Source organism: Symphalangus syndactylus, chromosome 17, assembly GCF_028878055.3.
Source record: "Symphalangus syndactylus isolate Jambi chromosome 17, NHGRI_mSymSyn1-v2.1_pri, whole genome shotgun sequence".
Taxonomy (NCBI): Eukaryota; Metazoa; Chordata; class Mammalia; order Primates; family Hylobatidae; genus Symphalangus; species Symphalangus syndactylus.
The window spans coordinates 58,311,814-58,335,184 of record NC_072439.2 but is presented as its reverse complement, the minus strand read 5'-3'; the positions used below and the strand labels follow the sequence as shown (position 1 = coordinate 58,335,184).

At 40.0% G+C, this 23,371-nt stretch overlaps 1 protein-coding gene across 6 annotated transcripts in view; it reads right to left on the bottom strand.

Annotated features, from left to right (window-relative positions):
* The window catches only part of KCNAB1 (potassium voltage-gated channel subfamily A regulatory beta subunit 1), a 500,607-nt gene that overhangs the window by 247,428 nt on the left and 229,808 nt on the right, over nucleotides 1-23,371 (bottom strand). Inside the window, exon 1 of one of the 6 annotated variants that reach the window (XM_063620300.1) lies at nucleotides 14,682-15,821. The exons of 4 other annotated variants lie outside the window; for them this stretch is intronic. In XM_063620300.1, the coding sequence (XP_063476370.1) occupies nucleotides 14,682-14,902 (221 nt within the window). In that variant the 5' untranslated portion in view covers nucleotides 14,903-15,821. Of the gene's footprint in view, nucleotides 1-14,681; nucleotides 15,822-23,371 lie in introns of those variants that run through there. One more of the 6 variants, XM_063620302.1, reaches the window with a different exon arrangement.

The following is a 23,371-nucleotide window of genomic DNA, read 5'->3' as shown; positions in this document are numbered from 1 at the left end:
TGCTTTCAAGCCACACAAGGGGCTTCACAGACCTTGGGAGAGGTTGGAAACCCCTAGCTGGGGATCCAGTCTCTCCACTGTCACAGGGCCATGTTCACAGGGCCATCATGTGCCTTGGACGCTGCAGGGAGCAAGGCTCATGGGACCCACAGACTTCTCACCAAACCAGCAGAATCTCAGCTTAATCTGGGAAATGCCTTTTGTTTCAAACCTGACTCTCTGTAATGGACTTAGACATCTGGAAACCGAAAACACACTTTCTGCAAATAAGAACGCATAAGCTACTTGCTTGAATGTAGTAAAGTGAAGAGATGCAGGGAGGAACACCACATGTTAATATCTTCAAATGGTCTCACCAAACTTGCCCCAATACAACCAAACTGGAGGATCCCATCTTTCTTCATGCAACCTAGAAGAATAGGTTGTAGCTCTTTGCAGGTCCTGGTGAATGGACTTGGAGTTGGGATTTCAAGTGGCCCTGCTGCCTAGGCCTGGACTATTCAGTCTCCTGGCTACTGCACCCCTTGAGAAAAGGCCAGAGTGACTGAACATGCCACACAGGGAAAACTCAGCTCCTGTGCACCACATCTGATCAACACTCAAAATCCATGTTATTCTAAGAGTTTTGGAATAGTCACATCACTTTTGCTAATTGATCAATACTAACCTGTAAGTATCAATATAAATAACTTGCCCCCACAGTATAGCTTCCACGCAGATATTCTCTTTTTGTTACTTGATCTCTTTTTGTTACTTGATCTGTTCACTACTTTAAGGAATACAGTTTCATAAGCCATGTTGCTTCCATTGCCCCCTCTTTGTAAAGGATCAAGTGATAACTCAGGAATCGCTACCTTATGCTGACCCACATTCTTAGCAGACCAACAAAAACAAAGACTCAAGCAGTCCCTGCACAATTGTCTCCCAAGGACCCCGCACACAGCTCCACTTTCTCTTTTGCAACAACCCAGACAATGACCAGGAAATGTTTCTTGAGGACATGTGTGCTCTTTAGTGTCTAAACAGTAGGACAAATTTTTACAAGCATCCTTGATTCCTGTCTCTGTTGTTTTTAGATTTCTTTTGTAACCTATGCAAATTTGAGAGCCACCTTAAATTCTTTTCTGGAACAAGGCTGGGTGTAAGTAGATATAACAGAAACTATGTACAACTATTAGTTTCCAGTCATTATGGCAGAATAATTTGGGGGACAGCAAGGATTGGTCAGGCTATTCAGTAACCAAGGTCAAGAACAGATAGGATTCCTATTTCCAAAGGAAAGAAGCCCATCATGAATGTGAAGAGGACAAATCTCACAGAGAATTAAGCCTGCACTGGAAAGCAAAGGGGTTGTATTGTAATGCAATCCCACAGAAGACTTTGAAGCTTATGAAAACTGGATCACTCATGCATCCATTCATCCATCCTGCAATCCTTTATTGATCACCTACAACATACCAAGCCACCGTGCTAGGACTGGGGATGATTAAAACAGGAATGTTTTGAAGACATGCACATACAAAGCTAAATAGCAAGACCTATTGCAAAGATATCATATGTTCAAAGAACTTAATTTTTTTCTTGTCTCTTTGTCCCATTCTATGCTAACACTGATATTAATGACAATTTTAATGGATAGTAATTGGTACTTCAGGTATATGGTCATTTGCAATTATGAAAACAATCCTGAAACTCTTGAAAAACATTACCAAGTCCATCTTACAGGTACTGGTAGTAAAGACAAAGCGAAGTAAACTGATACTCAAGCCCTTTAGCTACTATGCCATGCTTCCACTGAGCCATTCACCCCTATGACCTCATGTATGTGTGTGCACCTTAGCACACATCACACACACATTCACATACTCGATATAAATTATGGACTAAACATGTAGGATAAATACTTGCCATAAAAATCATCTTCAAAATATATGTTACTTCCTTAAGCTTGATATTAATTTACCTATTAACACCTGATGATGCTTTTATTCCTCCCTTGAGGCAGATTTCTAACAGCTTGAACTGCCAAAAACAAAAAACCGCAATGGCTGCTGAACCTTCCATTAGCCTTTGGATTCTGGCATCAGTCCTGAACTCTTTAGTGCATGTTCTTTGTACCACCACACTGCTCCAGCCCTGCCTCTGCCCTCGTTTTCTTGGCAGAGTAATTATGGGGGACATTCCACTGCCACATGCCAACAAGGGAAATTAAAACCTTGTTCAGAAATGCCATTTGCCAATATTACATTTCTTTTAATCCTGAGTCGCTATTGGTATAAACATACGCTGGTCAGTATAACACAAAGTAGGCCAGAAGCTGTCTGAACTTAGAATTGAAATCAAAAGTTCAATAATTTAGACTACATAATATACATTAAGTTGTTTATGTTGTGCCTCAGTTGCTGTAACTTAAAATGGGCATAACATCGCTTGCTACCCCCTTCAGAGTTTTTCTCAAGGATGAAAATAATAGTTAAACTATTCAATCCCTTAGTTTGGATGCTGACATGAGGTAATCAGCATAAACAATGATTTTACTGGCAAAGAACGTTATTCAGACATTCTGATAATTAGCATTTGTCTTTTGTCAAACCCTGTCCCCAAAGTATTTCTATCTCAAAGTAAGTAGAGACTGTGCTAATATCCTTAACATGAATACTAACAAGCAAAATGATAAACTAACATTTTACGAATGTTCTGTTTCTAAAATTAATCATTATTAAAGTAAGGCCAAATACTTTCTCAGTGATATTGTTGTGGATAGTACTGCCTTCCTGCTAAGAAATGAAATTGAAAAACACTAACTTCATCACATTTGCTTCATTAATGGTCATCAGTGACTTGTAATCAGGCAGAATCCATCTGCAGAATAAATATGCAGACTTCGATTTGCTTATTTTTCTTTTCTACTGTCAACATGAACCAACATTTTCATTGTTGTATTTGCATTAGGCCCAAGCAAAATGTCTTTTCTAAGTTAGAATACAGACCCTGGTGATAGTCATTTGGAAGACAGCAAAGTAGGTCAGGCTCTTCCCCTTACTATCCTCAATGTAGTACTAGAGGGGCTTGATGTGCACTGTTGACTCTAAATACACTGCCCTGTCTATATAAAGATGATGCCACCTAGCTGAAAGTGCATGTGGAGTTACCTAGCCCTGTGAGGAGTTCTATAGCAATATCCTCCTATCCTTATTTTAGAATGACTTCCTCCACTATTGCATTCTAACCCACGCTTTGCTTCCCAGACTATAGGTCAGGGTGATAGCAGAGTTCACAATCAGCAAGGTCCCCCAGGAGCCATTTCCTCATTTCCATCTTACTCAAGCATTGTGTCTCTTACAGCCTCCAGGAAAAATATCTGGCCACAAGAGACTAAATTAAAGGCAAAGGTTGAGTTTTAACTCTTGATTCTCCTGATTTCTGAATTTCCAGAAAACTCTTTTCCTAACTCATTTTGATTTGTAACCACTAATATTTCTCCCCAGATATAATGCAATCTGGTACTTTTGCTTGCATGCCGAGAGAGTACATAGACTTAAATGACTTGAAATCAAGAGTATAACCTTCAAAGCCCAGTATTCTAGGCAGTGATAGGAGAGCTGTAGGTCTTTGGAAAGAACTGGGGAACATCCAGGTTTTTCTATTGGTGTGTGAGACAGAACTTCACAGACGGGAAACTACATCAGATTTAAAACATTTGAAAATGTGTGTCATAATAAACTCCTTTTCTCCTCCACAACACTGCTATGACAATGTCAAAGCAGGGACAGTATGAGTTTTATGGAAGGGTTAAGGTCTATTCTGTGATGTGAACAGAGCCTCCCAGATGCACTGGGAATGCGCTGCTTCATCTCCCATGATTCCAAGTGCTAGAAAGAAGTTCTATTCCCATATCTCACTGATTACAGTCATGAAATTTGGAGGTAGGTATATTTTTTAAGTCATGAGCATTTTAATTACAGCTTGGTCTTTGTGGCTGTCCATTGATTTTCAATTAATGTTCACCCCTTAATCTAGTTTGTACTTAGGTCTTGGTAGCAAAAAAAAAAAAAAAAAAATGCAAAAAGAGATACTACTTGTAGGTGTTAGTGAGGGGCTGAGGGAAGCAGAGCAGATTCAGATAGTAGCTGCTGTAATAATAATTGCAAAGGCCAAGATAAAACTTTAAACTTTACCACACTGTAGCCACACAATGTAAATGAGAGTTTTATTTCTGATTCAAAACCCAAGCTGTAGCTTTACTCAGAGAAAATCCCCAGCACTCAGCATTTCCAATGATCCCATTATTCTTTTTGCTGCCTTGCTTCACCTGGACAAGTCTTAGATTCTAGAAAAAGTGATGGGGATATTATGCTTGATACTTTAGGGTTCCTTTAACTCTCCTCTCTCCCATATAACATTTTTTGCATGATATGGGTGGCAGGCTGTATAGTGGCCCATGAAAGACGTCTATGTCCTAATTCCTGGAACCTGCGCACATATTACCTTCTATGGTAAAAGGGACAGTGTAGGTGGAATTAATTAAGGATTCTGAAGTGAGCAGACTTTGCTGGATTACCTAGGTGGGCTCAATGTTATCACAGCAGTCCTTTAAGAGGCAGGCAGGAGAATCGAAGTGAGAAAAAAAGAGATGTGAAGACAGAACTGGAGACTAGAATGACGCGCTTTGAAGATGGAGGAAAGAGTCAAGGAATGCAGGTAACCTCTAGAACCCGAAAAAGGCAAGGAAATGGATTTCCAACCAGAAGCCTCCAGAGAAGAGGAGCTTTGCTGACAATTTAAATTTAGACTTTGGACCTCCAGAATTATGAAAGAATACATCTGTGTTAGTTTAAGACACTAATTTTGTGGAAATCTGTTATAGCAGCAAGAGGAAACTAACACGGTGTGAAATTTACAGCTTTGTTTAAGGATACTTGCTGCGCCCCCTTTTAAAAAATCACCTCTTGTTTTGAAACAGAACCCACGGAAGGTCCTGCTGAAGCCCTCAGGAAAAAATATCTGGTGAAATTTGGAGTTCTCTGGCAAATGTCCACTTGTTTTTCTCATTAAGGAATTATCCCAAACTTTTATGAACTAAGATCTAAGCCTCTTGATTTCCAAAAGATCACTTCTGGAGAAACTGTATTTGAGTGAAAGTAAAACCTTAAACTCCTTCCTTGGAAATGAAATATAAGCCATTATTGAGTGAGACGTTGTATGTTAGACCATGGATTTCCCAACTCGTTCTTTCTGTTTGGGTCTCTTTAGAGTAGCAGTTCATTTATTTTCTCTTCATTAAAATGAAACAAATATGTTCTTCATCAAGATGAAAACCTTCTGAAATCAGGCTGCTAAGATTTCTTCTGAGCATTTTCAGTTTTTTAAAGTAAATGCACAGACTATCATGCAGACGTGCTTGTGCATATACAGATAGGAAATTGAGTAGTGAGTCAAAAGGTTTATTTTCCTCAAATGCCTCAGAGGAATTCTTTGCTGATTCTTGAGTTGAAAGAGAGTAGCATTCATTAAAGCCATGTTATTTATGCAGTTGATTTTTATAACAAGGTTGTTGTTGTGGTCTCAGGCCAAAGACATTTAAAAAAAAAACTAAAACATAAAAATCTAGTTTAAAGAGAAAGCTAATGGAAAAGAGGAAGCTTATTAGCATGTGTTCCTCAGGAAAAATCTCGCATTTCTTACATAAGAGCTCTGTTAAACCAGATAGGCTTTCCAGCAGATATGAACTAATCATGAGGAGCTCTGTGCTTGTAATTTCTGGAGTTGAACCCCTCCATGGGCATTCTCCTGGAAGATGTTAATTACTGATACAGAAAACTTTTCTTGTTAATCATAGCAGTCATATACAGTTGCATTTATATTTAAACCTCCTATGTTAAAAATAAATTATCTGTAAGAATATATCAAAAAGCAAATTAATCACAGTACAAGTTGTTAGCTTTCCTACCTGGATACTCAACTATCATTGAAACCTATACATCAAATTTGGCCTTTTCGTATTTCTTTAACCCAAGAAACTTCAACTGTCACCATTATAATTTTTTGAGTTGATATCTCATAAGAATTGCTATGTGTCAGCATAGTCATCCCCCATTACTCTAATAAATAGGTTAGGATTTTTTTTAATGTTTTACAGAAATTGTTTCATAGAATGATTCAAAATATGAAAAGCATTTTTTTCCTTCTAAAACAGGAAGCATGACCAGGGCATGCAGACAAAAGGACATAGCATGTTTCTGTTATTAGCCAATTTTGCTATTCTATACTGAAAAGTCTAGACTTTGACTTGGAATTGTATCCAGCACTGAGTGACTCAAAGAAGAGGTAGTCATCATATAGAGGGTTTGAATGACAGTTATAGTTACAGTTGGGAGTCAGAAAATGAAATCCAGGAGAAAACTGCTGGAATCATTCTGGAAATTAGGAAGCTGAGTCATAGTAATGGTTTTCAAGTACCAGCAACCTTATGAGGCAGAAAACTACAGTTAGCTCATTTTCATGTCAACAGAGGACAGGACAAGAAGTTTCTGATGCAGCTTTAAAGAAGCCAAGTAAATTGCAAAGAGGAATTTTGTGATTGGGAAGTATTTTTTGACTCTTGGATGGTTTTGTAGTAGAACAGTCAGGTCAGATCTGATGAACAGGTGCTGGGATGAGAATGGGAGAGAATCTCCCTCCCCAGGTATCAGAAGGAAGTGGGAGTCCTCTGTATGCCACACGTGCCTCTTTTGTCTTGTTGCTGTGCCCTTGGTTTCTTGTTTTTTAATCTTTTTTATTCATTTTTCTCCCTGACTTGACTGTTAAGAGTCCAGGCAATAGACAACAATTCTGAAAACCCTCACCTTATCACTTCCTCTGAGGACTTTAGAGCTTAATATGAATGATTCCAATTCTCAAAAAGAAGAGCCAAATTTTTTCATGACTGCTGTGAAAGATTATACAATATTTCTTTAGAGGCCTTTACAAGTAGTTGCTGCACAGTGCAAATTGGAAAAACAGGACAGATTTCTCATGAGGGCTAGACCAGATGGCCTGTGTGAATGCTCTCAGAGTCCTCCCTAGCTGTCGATTCCAAGAAAAAAAAAAAAAACACTGCTGGGCTTCTGTTTTGGTTTCCAATCTGGGTAAATGAAAATCAACCTGCAGTAAGGAATTTTAAATGTGTTTTGATTTTGACTTTCAGGAGCAAGCTTTCAAAGTAATCTCTAAATGCATACAGGAGAGTTAAGTATGGTCAGCACAGAATGCCCAAATGAGCATTTCCTGTCCAGTGTTAACATGTGGCATTGTTCAATCATATGTGCTCATGGTTTTGTAGATCTCTTCCTGAGAAGCCTGTGCTTTAGACACTGTGATGCTAAGCACGCTATCATCTGGAAGTTAATTTATGTCCAACTTCAGAACATGTATCAGTGAAGAGCCTCTGTGGCAGCACTGTGGGGTCCTCACGGCTCTACAGGAGATGGAGAAAGTTGGTCTGGCTCTCTCAGCACACAGCATGGCTTTGCTTCTTCCAGAGGCAAAAGCTTGGGCTGCAAATTGTGCATATGCAGAGAAGGGAACTGTCCTTTCTAGAAGTGTTGCATGTGCTGTGCTTCTTTCCTGTGTTGAAAAATGGGGCCTACCTAAGAAGCTGCAATGTGGAAGTGAAAGGAGCATAAGGAACTCTGCCCTTGGAGTCAGGACCTCACTTTGGCCTTGGCCCTCTGCCCAACTTCATGGGTAACTCTGACCAAGGAACTGGCCAATCTGCATAAAACAAAGTAACTGTACTAGATGGCGTCTTAAGTTCCCTCACCAACAACCATTGCTAATTCTCTTATTTCTGGTGATCACATAGTATTAATAATTCTCAATATTGAAATGAAAATTTAAAGGACTTTTGCCTTGAATTCTTCAGACTCAATCACTCTATTTCTAATTCTTAAAAAAGTGAAAAACTGGTTACAAAAATGTCTTTAAGCATACAATATGATTAACTTGCAATATCAAATCTTCTTATGATGCTTAATAGCTATTTAACTGAATGGCTTTGAAATTCTTCAAGAAAAGTTATGAATTGATGCTTCTGAATTCTTCTCCTAAGAGACTTTTCTCTCCTAAAAAAGTTTTTAAAGGATACTCACATAAATTAAGAGACCTATATTTTGATCAAATTCACTGAATCCAAATCTCATACTGTTCAAAAATTGATATACTAAAGATAGACTATGATTTGATGAAAGGAATTTTAAAAATCAGAGTGAAATTTAGGAATCTGATTTTCCTTTTGAATGTGATGGGATTTTTTTCTCCTTTCAGAACATTTCTCAAATTACCATAAATTGAAATGTTTGCAGAATTTTTAAAAAAGAATTTCTTTAAAATGAGTGTACTTCTAAAGAGGATCATTGAGTGGATGTTGGATTAAGGACTCCATGTGTAACAACCAAATTGAAGATTGCAGCTAGAAAACTAGCCGTTTCCGGAAACTCTTCAGACTCCTTCACGTGCACGTGCGCACATGCATGCACGCACACACGCACATACACAGCCCCACAGCCCCCACACACACTTCCAGAACCACAGAACTGGAACAATGTTTGCGTAATAACTTCCAGGAGGCTCCCTCCCCTCCTACCATTTTCTCACCATCCCATGGATGCCAGACTTCTGACTGCTGCCTTGCAGAGGTGGAATAAACTCTATGAGATTGAATCAGCAACTAATTTTTAGGAAGGCTCTTCCACCTCCCCATTCTCACCATTTTACTTTGAGGCAGAGAGGAAAGCCCATACCCACTGGTGTCAGTGGAAATGACAATGGTATTCTTTATCAAAAAACAATAACAAAACCCAAAAATAAACCAAGAAACTTGGCATTTCAAATAACCAAACTGCTCTTTTTTTCTGGACTAAAATCAAATATTTCTGTTTGAAACACAGCCACAGAGCTGGCTCTCCTTTTCCTCCTCTTCAGCCCACCTATTTCCTCCCACTTTTCCCCAGACGGAGACTTGCATGCACACACACACGCACACGAGCACATGCGTGCGCACACACACACGCGCTAAGTGCCTTTTACATAATTGGCTGACAAGATTGATCTTTCAGTTGAATTGTTTTAATTCAAAAACTACCCACCATTCGTGGGATGTAAAGAATGGTGACTGTGACATGTGCTTTAATAAAAAGGCTCTGAAAGGAATGGCATGGGAAAGGCATCTGGTATCTGGTCTGAGTCTTTTGCATATAGTCCTGACTCTCTATAGGAAAGTAGAGAGTGCCATGCAATTTAACATAAATTTTCTTATTCCATAGCTACAACTCTTAGATGTTTTTTATTTTTTTATTTTTATTTATTTATTTTTTTGGAACAACTGCCAGATTAATCCTTTCTTAACAGAATTTTGTAAGCAGACATCTTGCTTAAAAATCCTTACTGGTCCCTCCATTGCTGATGTTCCCTTGTGTCTAAATAGCTTACCCTCCATGGAGCCATATTCCAATCTCTTTTTACCACTACAAGATTCTTTCTCACCACTTCCTTGTACAAACCCTCTGAGAGGAAAAAAAAATGCCAACCTCAATACATACTGTATTATGCCATTTATATTCTTGAAACAATAAAATTTTAGAGATGACTTGAAGATTAACGGTTACCCAAGGTTAGAAATTGGAGAAGGGGGAGTGGATGTGGTCAGAAATGGATAACATGAGGGAGCCTTGTGATGATGGAACAATTTTGATTGTTCATTGTGGTGGTGGTTACACAAATCTATACATGTGATAAAAATACACAGGCAAATAACATGCAGACAAAAATGAATACATGTATAACTGGTAAAATCAGAATAAATCCTATGGATTGTACCAATCCATATGGATCATCAATTTCCTGGTTTTGCTATCATGCTGTAGTTAAGCAAGATGTTTACCACTGGAGAAATTAAGGGCACATGGAAATTCCCTGTACTTCTTTTCTTTGCAAACTTCTGTGAATTTATAATTATTTCAAAAACAATTTTAATCGTAGTTAACTTAAAAAATGGGGAAAAAGTTGGCTGGGCGCAGTGGCTCACGCCTGTAATTCCAGCACTTTGGGAGGCCGAGGCGGGCGGATCACGAGGTCAGGAGATAGAGACCATCCTGGCTAACACGGTGAAACCCTGTCTCTACTAAAAATACAAAAAATTAGCCAGGCGTGGTGGCGGATGCCTGTAGTCCCAGCTACTCAGGAGGCTGAGGCAGGAGGATGGCGTGAAGCTGGGAGGCGGAGCTTGCAGTGAGCCGAAATCGTGCCACTGCACTCCAGCCTGGGCTACAGAGCGAGATTCCATCTCAAAAAAAAAGGAGGGGGGGGACGTTGAAGTTTTTAGTGGAATTTAAAGACTGTTTTCAATGAAATTGGGCCCATCATATTCCAGTTGTTCTAAAACTAAAATAACAATTTCAGAATGAGGTGGAGGGAGTTTATCAGTACAAACGTGCTCAATTCTGAATGACAGAAGCTCTGAGACCATGTCAAACACTGGTAGCTGGACCATTCTAAAAAAATTATTTAAAAAAACAAAACCCAAACCAACCAAACAAGCAAAAACAATCCAATGTGCCTTACCTTCTGTTTTGAATGATTGGCTCTTTTTAGGATGAAACGTTCATGTATGTACCTACATCTATCATGTGTAAATCTTTCATGCATGGTTATAGAGTGTACACCAAACTAACATAGTGTAATGAAATCTGAGATTAAAAATAGACACAAAAATAGAACAAAGGAACTTTCATGCACTAACAAAGCACAGCTATGAAACTCTAAGAGTGAAAGGATGAAGAGAGTTTGGTTAATGGGTACAAACATATAGTGATATAGAAGAAATAAGTTCTAATGTTCGACAGCAGAGTAGAGTGACTATAATTAACAATAATGTATTGGATATTTCAAAATAGCTAGAAGAGAGGACTTGAAATATTCCCAACACATAGAAATGATAAATACTGATGGTAATGGGTACCCTAAATACCCTGACTTGATCATTATATATTCTATGCATGTAATATATAATATCACATGTACCCCATAAATATATACAAATATTCTGTATTGGAAAAATCACCTCTAAGGAAAGGAATAATCCTGTGTTATTTACATACAGGATAGTCCTCAGTATAACCATTAGGTGGAATCTCGTTCTCTTGGGCTGACAGTGGCTTTGGAATGCCAGAATGTTCTAGTAGATTTTTTTTTATCTTCCGCCTTCAAACAATAACCAGTTTTATGCAAGATTCTTATACAATGATGGTGTGAATATAATAGTGGCTTTAAGCATTTTATTCATGCAGAATTCAGAAGTTTTGAACAAGTATACATTAATTCTTTCTAAAATCTCAGTTTCGTGAGTTATTGATTAATGGGTGGTAAACATAGGCTGTTATATTAGTTGGCTTTAAAAATCATAAGGCATTATATAAGTAGAAGGCATTCTACCTATTTATCAGGGTTACAAGTAGGTCCTCAGCTGCCAGGTAGCACCATATACCTTAAAGAAGTCTCTAGGATAGCAAAATGGGTGTCAGACATAGGCACAATTACTCATGCCCCAAGATGCAATCATTAATTCTGGAACTGAAGCAGAATTGGTAACTTCAAAATGGATCAACTAAATTGGCCCAAGCATGACTATCACCCCTCCAAAAAAAAAATAACTTCGTAGGAATATCTTCTAATAGACAATTATTTGTTTGTTTGCTTGTTTGTTTGTTTTCTTATTTATGGTCTGTTTCCTCAACCTGTACTTAAGCCCCAGACTTTACCTGGCTTCTGCACCTTTGTGTACCAGTTGAGTGAGGTTCCTGATATAGAATAGGTGCTCAACAAATATTTATTGACTATGCTGACTAAATGAGTACCTCTTCACTAGACAACATTGCTGTTTGACAATTTTTGAGTTGCAGACCGTTTTCAAATTCTGGTGAAAGCTATAAACCCTTTCCTCAGAAAAATGCATAAAAAGACTTTTTAAAAAATCTTCTATTGGATTTAGGGATCCCCTTTAAAGCTCTGCCTATGAAAACCATTTTCAAGGATGAAATTGTGACCACAATTAGCTACTAACTTTCCATTTTGGTTATTTCAGGCATTCTCCAGATTGCTTACCTAAGCCAATTATCTTCCCTATTCTATGGTGTTTTGTATTTTCTGCTATTTGTTATCATTAACAAATAGTCCATAAATGCACATATTTTAGCTAAAACAATGTAAAAAAGGATAATTTAGCTAATAAAATTACTTCTATCATTTTTTATAAAGTTTATAATTAGTCTCCCTCCCCCTTTTAATCCTAAAAAAGCTTGGTGTACATTTGGCATAATCTCATAATCTCCTTCATAAAGGTCACTCAGAGCAGAATCTGAAACAGAGGAGTAAGTCACATTCACACACACACAGGTAAATCTCCTGACTGTTACAGATTGAGTGGCTTGGAATATAAGCACAAACGAAGAAGAGGCATCTTGTTTAGTTACCTTGAGAAACAACGTATACCGAAGATGCCAGATGGCTAACTTTTTGTTAGAGAACTGTCTTTAGTTGTCAGTAACGAAAGGTGCCCAAGTGAACCTTGCTCACACTCTGAGCTTTTGGGAAGCAGAGAGTTATCACTCAACAGGAGTTGAGCTGTGCCACCAGAAAAACCTTAATGGAAATCTCCTGACTTCCAAAGGCCTTCATAAAAGCAAACTCTTCCAACACAATCATCAAGCAACTATGAAACTCTGCCTCAAGAAATTAGTGGTCTTACCTTTTATTTCTTCCAATTTACAAAAAGAAAGTTCATAGTGCTGCTAAAGTACTAGAGGCCACAATTTAAACCACCTTCTGTGATCTGCCTTAACCCTGGAGGGTCCTGTTCCTGGTGACCTTGCCCAGGAAAGCAGCTACTCATCTCCATCTCAGTAGCTGAAGTGCACGCAGAGCAGCACTGTGTCCACAGGGCAGGGGCTGCGTGTGTGCCGGAGCAGCAACCATAGAAAACATCAGTGGACTCAAGACTACAGTCTCATTTAGAGAACTGTCATTGTGGTGCCCCACTCTCTCCATCACAGGGATATCAGGAAAAGCAAAGGCACTCACACAGCTGATGCTTCAATGAGTTGACCTGAGTCAGGCCGCTTACATTTGCACTGCAGCTGGGGTAAAGAGCTTTAGTTATGGTTGTTTTGCTTTTTCCCACCCAAGGACTTTTTTCTTAATGGCTCAAACATATATCAAAACAGCAGTGCTTGATGTTTGTGCAATGAGAAACTTTCCTGTAACTCTGCAAAGAAACTTTTTTCAAGGGCAACTTTCATAAAAATATTTTTAAATGCTTATTTCAGCAACCTCACATGAGAAACACATGTTGCCTATGCATTATTTTAATTAGCTTCATCCTATCCTAAAACCTGGTTCCTAACAAAGACAAGAGATAGTTAGATGTAGACAATTAACAAAATCATATCTGCAAACTGAAGTAACCAAAGTTTTTTGGAAGATGTGTTGGTAGCTTCTCTCCTCTACATTCACAAACACTTTTAGAAACTAGAAGCACAGTAGTTTTAAAGAAATAAAGTCAGAGGGACTTGGTACAAAGCAAATGTAATGAGGAGGCAGGAGTCACATAATTGAATAATGAAATTTTCTACTTATCAAATGTAAGTCATGCCCTATTAGACAGAGCATCCACTATTACCAGGATGATTCCAACTATGGAAAACAACCTAGGGGATGAGGAAGCTTTAAAATTTATGAGGAAACTAGTAGAATTGCAACAATTTACATTTTCTCCATATTTCACAAGGTCTACATTTTATTTTAAGCAGTAATTTAGGCTTAAATATGGCAGTATTCAATCTAATTTACCATTATAGGTGGTTTTTCCTGTAACAAAGCTTCTTTAAAAAGCTTTGTATAGCATTTGTTAACTTGGTCTTTCAAAAGATAAATAAGGCCAGGTGCGGTGGTTTACTCCTGTAATCCCAGCACTTTGGGAGGCCAAGGCAGGCGGATCACTTGAGGTCAGGAGTTCGGGACCAGCCTGGCCAACATGGTGAAAGCTCTTTTCTATTAAAAAATGTAAAAAATGAGCCAGGTGTGGTGGCAGGTGCCTGTAATTCCAGCTACTCAGGAGGTTAAGGCAGGAGAATTGTTTGAATCCAGGAGGCTCTTTCCCAGGCAATGGAGCCCAAATCACACCACTGCACTCCAGCCTGGGCAACAGAGCAAGACTCTGTCTCAAACAAAACAAACAAAAGATAAATAAGAGAGCAGTACTAGGTGGGAAACTATTTCTGATAGTATAATCCCAGAAACTACTGTCTTTATCATAAAATAGAACAAACACATTTGCTATTGAAAAACTATCCTGATCTAAATACCAGTTCCAGCAGTTGTGTTTTTTTCTGGGGACTGGAATGTACATAGTTCCTAAGATGTTCATAGGACTTTAGAAGTATATAAAATGGGCCACATTTTAAAAAATCTTATACACACACAACCACCCTGGGTTTATTCATCCCCCTAAGGAGCTATTTTAGAAGCACCTGAGAATTCTAAAGTGAGCAACCCACTGATGAGTAAGTCACTTCAAAACCGATGGACTGTCTCCACTGCACCTGTATAGAACCTGGATACCCCGCACAGAGGGAATCTTACATGCATACCTATATTTCATGCCAGTCTGCTTTGCGGTGGACTCTTTGAGAGAAATGTGATGCTGTGGCGTGAACGTCCCCAGGCTGCGCGCGATGATAGCGACCGTGCGGAATTTGGCCCGGGCTGCGTTCACCACATTGGGGGCGGTGGAGCTCTGCTTGCTCAGAAGTCGGTCCTCACCATTCCGACTCTTCAAATTGTGCTCTGTGCAGGCTATGGAGACTTGCATTGCTTCCCCAGGCAGCGCACGGCCCCTCTCAGAACCCCAGAAAACAGGCAGTCACGAGAGGTTGAGCAGTTGGGGAGATTTCTGCTTTTCTTTTAAGCCCTCCTTGCTCCCCGCTTCCTGGGGATGCCGTCAGAGGAGTCCTGGCGGCTGACTTTCCAGCCAAGCCCACAAAGTGGCACAAGGGGCTGCGATGCAGGAGAGTCCCGGGGACCCAGAGAAGTAAACAGACGGCCCCGAAGTTGTCACAGCAGCTGGAGGAAAATCAGGTTTGCAAATCTTCCCGGGCTGTAATCGCGGCTGATTAAACAGCCAAATCCATGCAGTGGGGGAGGTTTTTACAGAAGCCTAGAGCTGAGCATTCATGGTGACTGCACGCAGCCCTTCGCGGAGCCGGTCCGCGGTGTCTGAATGCGGGCTCGCTTCTGGGCGATGGCTCAAATCAGCGCAGGCTTACCGCAAGATGCGCCGCCAGCATCCCCTGGACCACAGGCAGGATGCTCAACTGGCGCGCGGAGCATCCCAAGAAGCAGCTAATCGCAAGCGGGTCCCCGCGGACTGGTGGTCTCCATCCACTCCGGCTGTCAGCTCCCTCCCGCCTCCGCTCCGGGAGGACGTGGGGGCTCCTCAAGACCCCTCCCCACTCATTCTCGAGCGAAAGCCTGGGTTGCTGAGCCTGCACCGACACGGGTTTGCAGCTGCACGGAGGAGCAGGCAGGTCCCTTTAAGGAGCTCTTTGCCTTTGTGTGCGATGGGAAGGCAAGGATCAGTTGCACCAGACTCTTGCTGTAACAAATCGGGAGGGTTGCTCCATAAAAAGGGGCTCTGTCCAGACTCAGACCAAATCTGCTGCAGCACAACAGTTGGAACTGGGGGAAGGCAGAGAGGGGGTGCTCCTGCCGCGGAACACGCCAGTGAATTAACACGTGAATACTCTGTGACTGGCTTGCTGAAACACAGCTTGAAATCCCTGTTATTAGCCTTGTCAGAGTTCCTTTCCTCTCTGCAAGTTATTTCTTAAGCAGATAAGTTTGAAGTTTCCTGAGATGCCACAGTGCAGACTTTTTGGAATCAACTCTGCTAACTTACTACAAAATTTATTCTGGCTACCACAGGAGAGACTAGGGTGGGGGAGGGGCAGCAATCCAGCACCACCCAGGAGGGGGATGCACTAGGTGTGCAGCAGGTCCATAGTACCACCCAGGAAGGTCCAGGCATGTGGCTGAAACCACATACACTGCCCACTGATCATCTGTGGCAGGCTGTGAGGACAAGCACTCTATAATATCTCCAGGTCAGGTGGGCAGTAAGATATCCCTGGGGACTCTGAACCCACATGAGGCAGGAATATTTTCTGGTTTGATGTCAGGTGCAAAGCAATTGCTCAATAAATGTGACTGAACCAAACTAAGTATCAACTGGCTGGTAGTTTACTTTCAATTTGAAATGTATGGAAACGAAACCCCTCTCACAAATTTACTTGCAATAAAATTATGGCTTCTGCAAAATCAGCTTTCTAAATGTAGTTGCCAACAGACACTGCTGTCAAGCAAAAAGAACCAGTATTTAGCGCAACAATATTTCTGAATACCATCACTGCATTAATCAATGAAGATCAATATGGAGAAAAAAGGAAGCAGCGTCCCCCTCTTCAAGGAACAGGCCATCTGAGAGGGAAGGACAAAATATTCAGCCTTAAAGGGTCTGACTAACAATGTTGAAAGGCATATTATGACATATCTGAATGAGTGGCACAGACACTAAGTACACTAGAGAAAGTACACTGGAGAAAGTTGTTCATTTTTATTCATTCCCCGCGCTTCTACCAAGTCCCTGACTTTGCTTGTTGCTGGGCCACGAAGATGGCTGAAACAGAGGCTGGGCCCTCAAGAAGCTCATGGGTGCCCAGGCGACCCTCCTAGAAGAGTGGGACTTTGCCTGGGACATGAAAAATGGGTTGAATTTGATTAGCAGGAGAGGAAGAAGGCAGTGATCCCAGGGGTTGCCAGGTTTGGACAGGACACACACTCTATGTGATTTAAAAAATAGCTGGTCTGATCATTTATTCCCAACTAAATTAAACTGCAGGAATAAAATTTTCAAGTAGAATATGTGCCTGTTTGCATTCTATTCCAAACATGAATTTTAACATTTTATAACCTGCAGATAAGATTTAAATCAGATTATGGAATCTCATCATTCACTCTCCACAACCTTCCCACTCTTTACTTTAAAAAATAAACATATTGACTAATGTTCAGTGATTGAGAAGTAACTTTAGAAGGAGTGAGGGTTGGGGAAAGGAACAAATAAGCCTGGGACCCCTTCTTGTACTCTCAGCTCTGAGGGAGGAGTACTTGAAGCATGTCTTTACTCCCTGGATAAACAACAGTGGGCAGAAAGGAAGCCAGATCATTAGAACCTTTATTTTTTCACACTCAGCCGGCTCATCAGAGATGATCAATGTGAATTGGGAAAGGAGTCAAAATGAGAAGAGGAAGAAGTGGGAGGAATCAGAAGGAACAGCTCAGAAAAGGAAAAAAATAAGGCAGTCTGGGAGGCGAGACAGAGTGAATGGATAATCATCCGTCCAGAGGGGTCAGGAGCCAGGAACTTCAGCTTGGACACTGGCTGAGCTTGAGGAGATTTGTAGGTGGCTCAGAGATGAGGTGGAGTGCTGTCAGTTCCACAGGGAGGACAGAAAACCTTGAGGGTAGGGAAGGTCTGGACGCTGTTAGCTGAAGTGGCTTTCAGCCTTGCCAAGAACTAGCAGAGCAATGCCTGAAAGCATAACCAACAGCAGAACAGGGAGTAGGTTATCAGAATGAAACATTCAAGGCAGAGTGCCTCTTAGTCACCTTTTTATCCCCCATAGGACCACGCAGAGTGCCTTGTGCGTAGCAGGCCCTCACTCTATAAATAATTGAGAGAAGGAGATAAGAAAACAAAGAAAGGAAGAGGGAGGAAGAAAGGAAGGAAGGTAGGTGGATGGGAAGATGCCATATTCTTGGATAACTTGATTCCTTAAAAAAAGAAAGAAAATCCTGCACGTTCTAGTTTAAGCACAGCCAGCTCACTTGAAAGGAGTGGATAATTGCCCCACATTCATGTCTGCACCTCTTGTGTGTAGATGAGTGTCCCAGCCTTTAGGACATACCTCAAAGAAAATCAAAGACCTGAGGCCAGAGGATGCTCACAGTGCCAGTCTCTTTCTGGCTGCCCACAGTGCACCTTTTCAGATCTGACACCACATGGGCATTCTGACTGCCAGCCAGCAGCTTGGTGGCTTCCCCCAGCCATGCTCCCCTTCCCAGCGTTAATGGAGCAGTCGGTCTCAGGAGCCCAGAAATTAGATAACACTTGGCTGAGAAAATGCTCATTCCTAATAAGTTTGTGCTAAGAGGCCACATGCCAATTAGACTTGGAATATGTATCTTTTCATTGTCACATCATAAGATTGGGAAGAGTCTTCACTGCTGTCATTTCAGGTTTCAGTAAGACCTACAAACATAGATATAGATGTGGGTGTAAATATAGATATAGATATTGTTTTCAACTGGCTTGTGTTCCCTCCAAATTCATGTGTTGAAGCCCTAACCCCTAGTACCTCAGAATGTGATTATACTTTAAGATAGGACATTAAAGAGGTAACTGAGGTAAAGTGAGGTTGTATGGGTGGGCTCTAACCCAATATGACTGGTGTCCATATAGAAAGAGATTAGGACACAGATATGTGAAGACGATGGGAAAGCCCAGGAGAAGACGACTGTCTATAAGCCAAGGACAAAAGCCTCAGAGAAAACCAATGCTGCAAGTACCTTGATTTTGGACTTCTAGCCTCCAGAATTGCAAGGAAATAATTTTCTGTTGTTTAAGCCACCCAGTCTGTGGTTCTTTGTTATAGCAGCCATAACAAATTAATACAGATATAGACATAGTTTGTTTTTACTTTAATTCTTATATCATTGCTCACAAGAAACTATTGGAGCTCACTGAAGAAGGTGCCTCTAAAAGTTATTAGATCATGATAACTATCATTATTATTCCACACTATGCAACCTATATACGAAGCTGTATTTGGAGCTTTTTTTGTTTTTTTTTCCAGATGGAGTCTCACTCTGCCACCCAGGCTGTTGGCTCACTGCAACCTCTGCCTCCTGGGTTCAAGCAATTCTCCTGCCTCAGCCTCCTGAGTTGCTGGGATTACAGGTGTGTACCACCACACCTTGTATTTTTAGTAGAGACAGGGTTTCACCATGTCGGCCAGGCTGGTCTCAAACTCCTGACCTGATCTGCCCCCCTTGGCCTCCCACAATACTGGGATTATAGGCATGAGTCACTGTGCCCAGCCTGGAGCTCTTTTTTGGAGCGCATTGTATATATGATGTATAGTGTGAATGATAATGATAGTTGTCATTAGTTAATAATAAAGTGCTTGAAAATCACTTCTTTTATCAAGAGTCACCATATAGAGGCTTTATTACTTTGTGAAACTGATTTCCTCTTGTTTTGTGGATGCCCTGAGGTAGCTTTTTTTGTTTGTTTGTTTGTTTTTTTAAAGATACGGAGGTTGCAACATTGCACGGGGCCAAATAATGACTTACTCCTACATTTTGCCTGAGTCTCAGCTGGTCCCTATTTGTTATGTAACATGTGGAATTCTTTGGCATTAATGTCTCCCATATTGGGTCATGGTGACAGAACTGGTTAGGAACAGATCACAGGCTACATAACTCCTATGCCAATGCCCTGTCTCCTCATGCTCATCTTAGAGTCTTCATGGTAACTCAGAGGACTTTAGGGTGTGGAGTCAGTTGGAGTTGGGTGTGAATCCCAGCTCTACTCTGCCCCTCCTTCCCGTGTGCCATTTAGCAGGATGCTTAACCTCCCTAAGCCTCACATCCTCAGAGATAAAATGGTGCAAGAACGTGGTTCTCCGGGAAAGATGCTATCGTTATCAACCCCATTCTACAAATGAAGAAACATGAGACTCAGAGAAGTTAAATAACTTGCCTACAGTGACACAGGCACACTACAATTTAACTTGAGGCAGCCCACCTCCAGAGACTTGGTTCTTACCCATTGTGCATAGTGATCCCCACTGCAAGAAATTCCTTATGAGAGGGGCTTTAAATCATGTCACTTTATGAGTATAGTTTAAAAGAAACCCCGATATTTTTATAAGTGATAGAAATAATTTCCATTTAAAAAGACTAAAGATTTTAGAGCAACCAAATCACCTATGCTTTTGAGTATGTCTTTTACCAACATTTTCAAATACTTCATGATAATTTATTCCTGTTGGTCAAAAAAATTTTTTTCCTATCACCTGGCAAGCTATTGATTGATTCAATTTGTTGCCAGTAAAGTCAGAACCAAACATTTTTTACTGGGTCCACTCAGAACTTATGGTTTATATTCCATTGGAAACCACAGCCAACAGGGGACAGAAAACACTCAATTATGCAGCCAGGCAAAATTGGGTTTATCCAAAACAGAAAAGAATGCTAATATTAGAAGAATTTTAAACATGTGAGTATACAGATGGCAAGCCACTTTTTGTGCCTATCATTTGTGATTAAAAGAATTTCTAGGATGCAAGTTTGCTATTCATCAGAAATTCTTAAAACGTGGGTTTGAAGAGCAATTTATTATATTCTGAGAAATTGAACCAGCTATAAAAATTAGTATAGGCCCACATTTGCATGAGCACAGCATTTTGAGTAACAGGCAAAGTAAAATGGAGAGGCCATATTGGAAATACTCAAGGCTCTGCTGAATAGAACAAACTTCCAGATGTCTACCCTCCTACTTCCCTGGAAAAACAGGCTCACCAGAGAACCTCCACTGAGAAACTCTGAAGGCAGGCTTAATACAGATTTTCTCACACTACTGGCCACATGTCCAGGACCATAGCATAATTAATCAAAGGATAGGTGTGCTTTCCAATTAACATTTAAACTATATCTATAGCCACTGATGATTATTTCCTGAATTTGAACACTCTGATATAGCAGACCTCTGATATTTATACAACACTTTATATGCTCAAGGCAAGGTGCCATAGTGTTACAGGAAGCAAGTGTGAAAAATAGGAAATTCAGGCAGGGTGCGGCGGCTCATGCCTATAATCGCAACACTTTGGGAGTCCAAGGCAGGTGGATTGACTGAGCTCAGGAGTTCGAGACCAGCCTGGGCAACATGGTGAAACCCTGTCTCTATCAAAAAGTACAAAAAATTAGCTGGGCATGATGGCCCCTACTTGTGGTCCCAGGCACCCAGGAGGCTGAGGTGGGAGGATCACTTGAGCCTGTGAGGCGAAGGTTGCAGTGAGCCAAGGTCACGCCACTGCACTCAACCCAGTGACAAAGTGAGACCCACCAAAAAAAGAAATTCACAATTCAGATTATTTTGTTCAGGCCTCTTCATGGTAGTTAATTTCTCATAAGCTTGTCTGGAACCTGGACATAGCACTGAAAGGAGGCAGGGACACATGGTCAGTTTATTTTTTACAACTGTCATTAGTTTTTCCTAAATTATTGGTCATTGGTATAATTTTTGCCATTGTCTTATGTTAGAACAAGATGGCATAAATAAATAGTGGCCATGTCTTTGGATAAGAGATTTATCTAAAGACCTTAACTCACAGATAATTTGTTTTCAAAAGTAAGTGGAATTATTATATTTCAACTACTGTAAAATAATGTCAACCCGAATACACGTTTGTTTTATATACCACTAAAATAAAAAATGTGGTCAGTTATGACATAATGCTTTCTTATCCCTTGTTTTTTTATTTTCAATTAATCAAAAGAATCTTTTTAAACTCACACTGCCTCCCTCCAATTTCACTCTCGTACATATACAAAAGGAAAATATGACAGAAATAAATTGGTTAAAGTATTCCCAAATTTGTTTACATTCAGAATTTGAAATTATGAATGTTTTACTGAGTATTATTAATGTCCATGTCTTTCCACACAGCCATCCTTTGTGTTGATGATGTAGCATTTTTTTTTTTGAAAGCATGCTGAACTTTTGTCTCTGAGACTTTTTTCCAATCTGGTGACACCGACTCTGGGAGTTTTGATGTACACTTACAGGCATTAGCAACCAGATCATGACAGCTGCCTGGCCAGCGGCAGTTAAAAATGATTTCACAATTTCAGCAAAATTTTAAAAATATGCTTCGAAGAATTGATGAACTATGATGATTTCTAAAATGGTATATTATGAACTCTCATTTTATGGCAATTTAAATCTAAAATACTGCAAATTAAATGAAGGAGGGAAGGAAAAAAGAAAATGTTTTTTGAGCACCTGCTATGTTGCAAGCACTGTGTTAAAAACTTCCACATCCATTATCTCATTTCAAAGGAAAGGGGGAAAAAATAGACTTCGTGAAGCATCTGACTTAATTGGACTCAAAACTAACTATTCTATAGGTGGAGTTACATAAACATTTATCTTCGCCCTTGAAAACTACAGTGAACCAGACTCTGGAAGAGCTTCCCACATAAAGCTAACCTTGCATGATGGGATGGAGAAAAATATCTAACCTGATGGTCTTTCAAGAAATAAGTTAATAAGTCAAAATCTATTTGTTTCTGTACAAATTTGTTCATCTTCTTCGGGTGAGGAAAGCCATTATTACATGTCTCTTTATCTCATAACATCTAATATATTTTTATAAATATGCATATTTTCTCACTTCTTTTTTATTCCATTCATTTTTGAAGGAAGAGTGTTGTAAAAAGGGCAGATCCAAGATCCTACGAAATTCTATAACAGTTAAGTTCTTAAATTTGTCAGATCACAGAAAGTTAATGTAGGAGATGCCCTCAGCTTTTCATCACAGGTAAAATGAAATGCATTTTGGGAATATAAATGTTCTATCACCTCACACCTGTTGCTATCCATCAAAAGGACAAGAGATAACAAGTATTGGCAAGGATGTGGGAACTCTTGTACACTGTTGGTGGGAATGTAAATTAGTACAGCCACTATGGAAAATGATATGGAGGTTCTTCAGCAAGTTAATAATAGAACTACTATGTAACCCAGCAATCCCACTACTGGGTATATACCCAAAGGAGATGAAATCAGCATCTTGAAGAGATATCTGAAGTCCTGTGTTTATTGCAGCACTATTCACAATAGCCAAGATGTGGAAGCAATCTGAGTGTCTCTCAATGGATGAATGGGTTTTTAAAAATGTGGTATATATACAATAGAATATTATTTATCCCTTAAACAGAAGAAAATTCCACCATTTGCAACGACACAGATGAACCTGGAGGACACTATGCTAAGTGAAAAAAGCTAGAAACAGAAGAACAAATACAGGCATACCTCATCTTAATGTATTTTGCTTTATTGCACTTCACACTTATTGCATTTTTAATAAACTGAAAAGTTGTGACAACCCTGCATGCAGCAAGTCAATTGGTGCCGTTTTTCCAATAGCACACA